We start from the raw sequence: 2231 nt of genomic DNA on the forward strand, positions 1-2231 counted from the left end.
CGATTTTGCATTGATGGTTCTTTTGGCTGTTCCTGCTTTGGGGTTCGATTCATTTCGATTTTGAGGGGGGGGACAGGGAGTGTCAAAACTTACTACAGTCGTAGACGAAAGCCCCGGACGTGCGGTACAGAGACTGGCTGGAAGGGAAGGCCATCTGACAGCTACTATTCCCGTTCACTGGAGAGTTGTTCAAGCCGATCCTCTGTGACTCGAACATCTCTCGCACAGAGTGGAAGTTCTGCTGCTGGCCCGGGTAGCCCGCGGCGGCTGCCGCCGCCGCCGCACTCGCCAAGTGGCCTAGGTCTCCGCCCGCCTGGTTCAGGTACCACGAGGTGAGGCGGCCTTGGTGGGCCGCAGGGTGGTGGCCGGTTTCCTGGCCGCCGCCGCCGTGACTCAGGGACGAGGAGCTGCTGCTGGTGACTGGGGGCAGAGAGTAGTCGGGGAGGGGGTCGTCCACCGCGGAGCCGCCGGTGCTTCCCGGTGCGCCCTGCAAGTGGCCGCCGCGCTCTCCGGCCGCGTACAGGCTCATGGCCTGCAGGTTGCAGTGGTAGGTCCCGGCGCCCGCCGCGCCGCCACCGCCGCCGCCCCCTCCGCCGCTGCCCCCTCCCGAGCTGCCGGCGCTGGAGCTCTGGCTGCAGGGGGAGCTGTAGAGGGAGCTCTGGCCAGGCGAGTAGGCGCCGAGCGCCAGCGGGGGTGCGATGCCCGAGCGCGAGGACCCGGCCGCCGAGGCCAGGAGGCCAGAGCTGAGCTCCGTGGCCGCGCCCTGCGGCGACCCCCGCAGCGACGTCATGATGTTGTCCACGCTGAAGCCCTGGCTGTGGTGCGGCGGCGGCGGCGCTGGCTGGGTGGGTGGCGGCGGCTGCGCGGGCTCCGCGCCGTCTAGGCTCAGCGGCCGCGCCGAAGGCAGGCTGCCCGGGGGACTGCTCCCACTCGACAGGCTGCTGCTACTGCTGTCGGGGCTTTCGATTTTGGGCACCGCGGCGGCGCTGCCGCTGCCCAGGGCGGCAGCCGGGGACAAGGGCTGGGGCGGCGAGGGGCACGTACCGTTCTCGGTTTTGATGTCCTGAATGCGCACCGGCGGCGGCTGCGGTCCGGGCGCGGCGCCGTCGGCCTGCTCCGGCGGCGCGGGCGGGGGCTGGCGGCCGGGCTGCGGCGGCGGCGGCTCCTTGAGGTGCAGCCGGTCTTTCTCCTCCTTGTCCTTCACTGCGTCCTTCTTCTTGAAGCGCCGCCGCCGCCGCAGGAAGCTGCCGTTCTCGAACATGTTGTACGAGTCCGGGTCCAGCGTCCAGTAGCTGCCCTTGCCCGGTTTTTTGTCGTCTCGGGGCACCTTGACGAAGCACTCGTTCAGCGAGAGGTTGTGGCGGATGCTGTTCTGCCAGCCTTGTTTATTGTCCCGATAGAAAGGGAAGCGGTCCATGATGAACTGATAGATGCCATTGAGAGTTATCTTCTTGTCGGGGGCGTTCTGGATGGCCATGGTGATGAGCGCGATGTAGCTGTAGGGAGGCTTCACCATGTCCTTGGGCTGCGGCTGCGGCGTGTAGGGACCGTAGGCGCGGGCCATGCCGCCTGGGTACTGCTCGGCGTGCGCCGGGTGCGAGTACACGCTCATGGGGGCCGGCATGGCGGTGTAGCCGCCCCCGGCCGCCGCGGCCGCAGCGCGGTAGTAGCTCTGCTCTCCGCCGAGGTAGGGCACCACTCCCAGGGAGTTGGGGCTGGACACGGAGTAGCGCGCCTGCATGGCCCCCGCTCGCCGCCGCCGCCCCGCGCCTCCCGCCGCCCCCCACCCTCCCTAGGCCGGCCACGCCAAGCCGGCTGCCCAGTCCGAGTCCGGGCCCCACAGAGCTGGTGCCGGGCCGCTGCGCTGAGTCCGGCTCGGCCGCCGCCGCCGCCTCCGGGAGCCGCCGGCCGCGCACGGCCTCTCCCTGGGCTCTCTCGTGCTCCTGGGGCGCCCCGGGCCACTTCGGGGTCGGTGCTAGGGGAGAGGGCCGGACGAGAACGCGGCAAACGGCCTTAGAGGAACCCGCGGAGCAACTTCCAGGCGAGGACGGCAAAACAGAGCCAAAACTAAAAAACAAGAAGGCGCCCTTCTCGCTACACTGCCTGTGCCTTCCAGGAGACTCTGCCCTGAGTCGCCGGCGAAGGCGGCCAAATAACCAGGGGCGGGGGGCAGCGCGCCGGCCGCCTTCTTGGGCCCCGCGTCACCTTTTTTTCAGTCTCTCGCGCGCCGG

The 2231-nt window shown here is 69.5% G+C and overlaps 1 protein-coding gene across 1 annotated transcript; it reads right to left on the reverse strand.

The window, feature by feature from the left end:
- Positions 1 to 1773, reverse strand: FOXC1 (forkhead box C1). Its single transcript, XM_040460469.1, has one exon. It carries the CDS (start codon positions 1739 to 1741, stop codon positions 83 to 85), a length of 1659 nt encoding a protein of 552 aa, XP_040316403.1. The 5' UTR covers positions 1742 to 1773; the 3' UTR covers positions 1 to 82.
- Between the last annotated feature and the right edge of the window lie 458 nt (positions 1774 to 2231).

Source organism: Herpailurus yagouaroundi, unplaced genomic scaffold (genome assembly GCF_014898765.1).
Source record: "Herpailurus yagouaroundi ecotype Mexico unplaced genomic scaffold, PumYag 250, whole genome shotgun sequence".
Classification (NCBI taxonomy): Eukaryota; Metazoa; Chordata; class Mammalia; order Carnivora; family Felidae; genus Herpailurus; species Herpailurus yagouaroundi.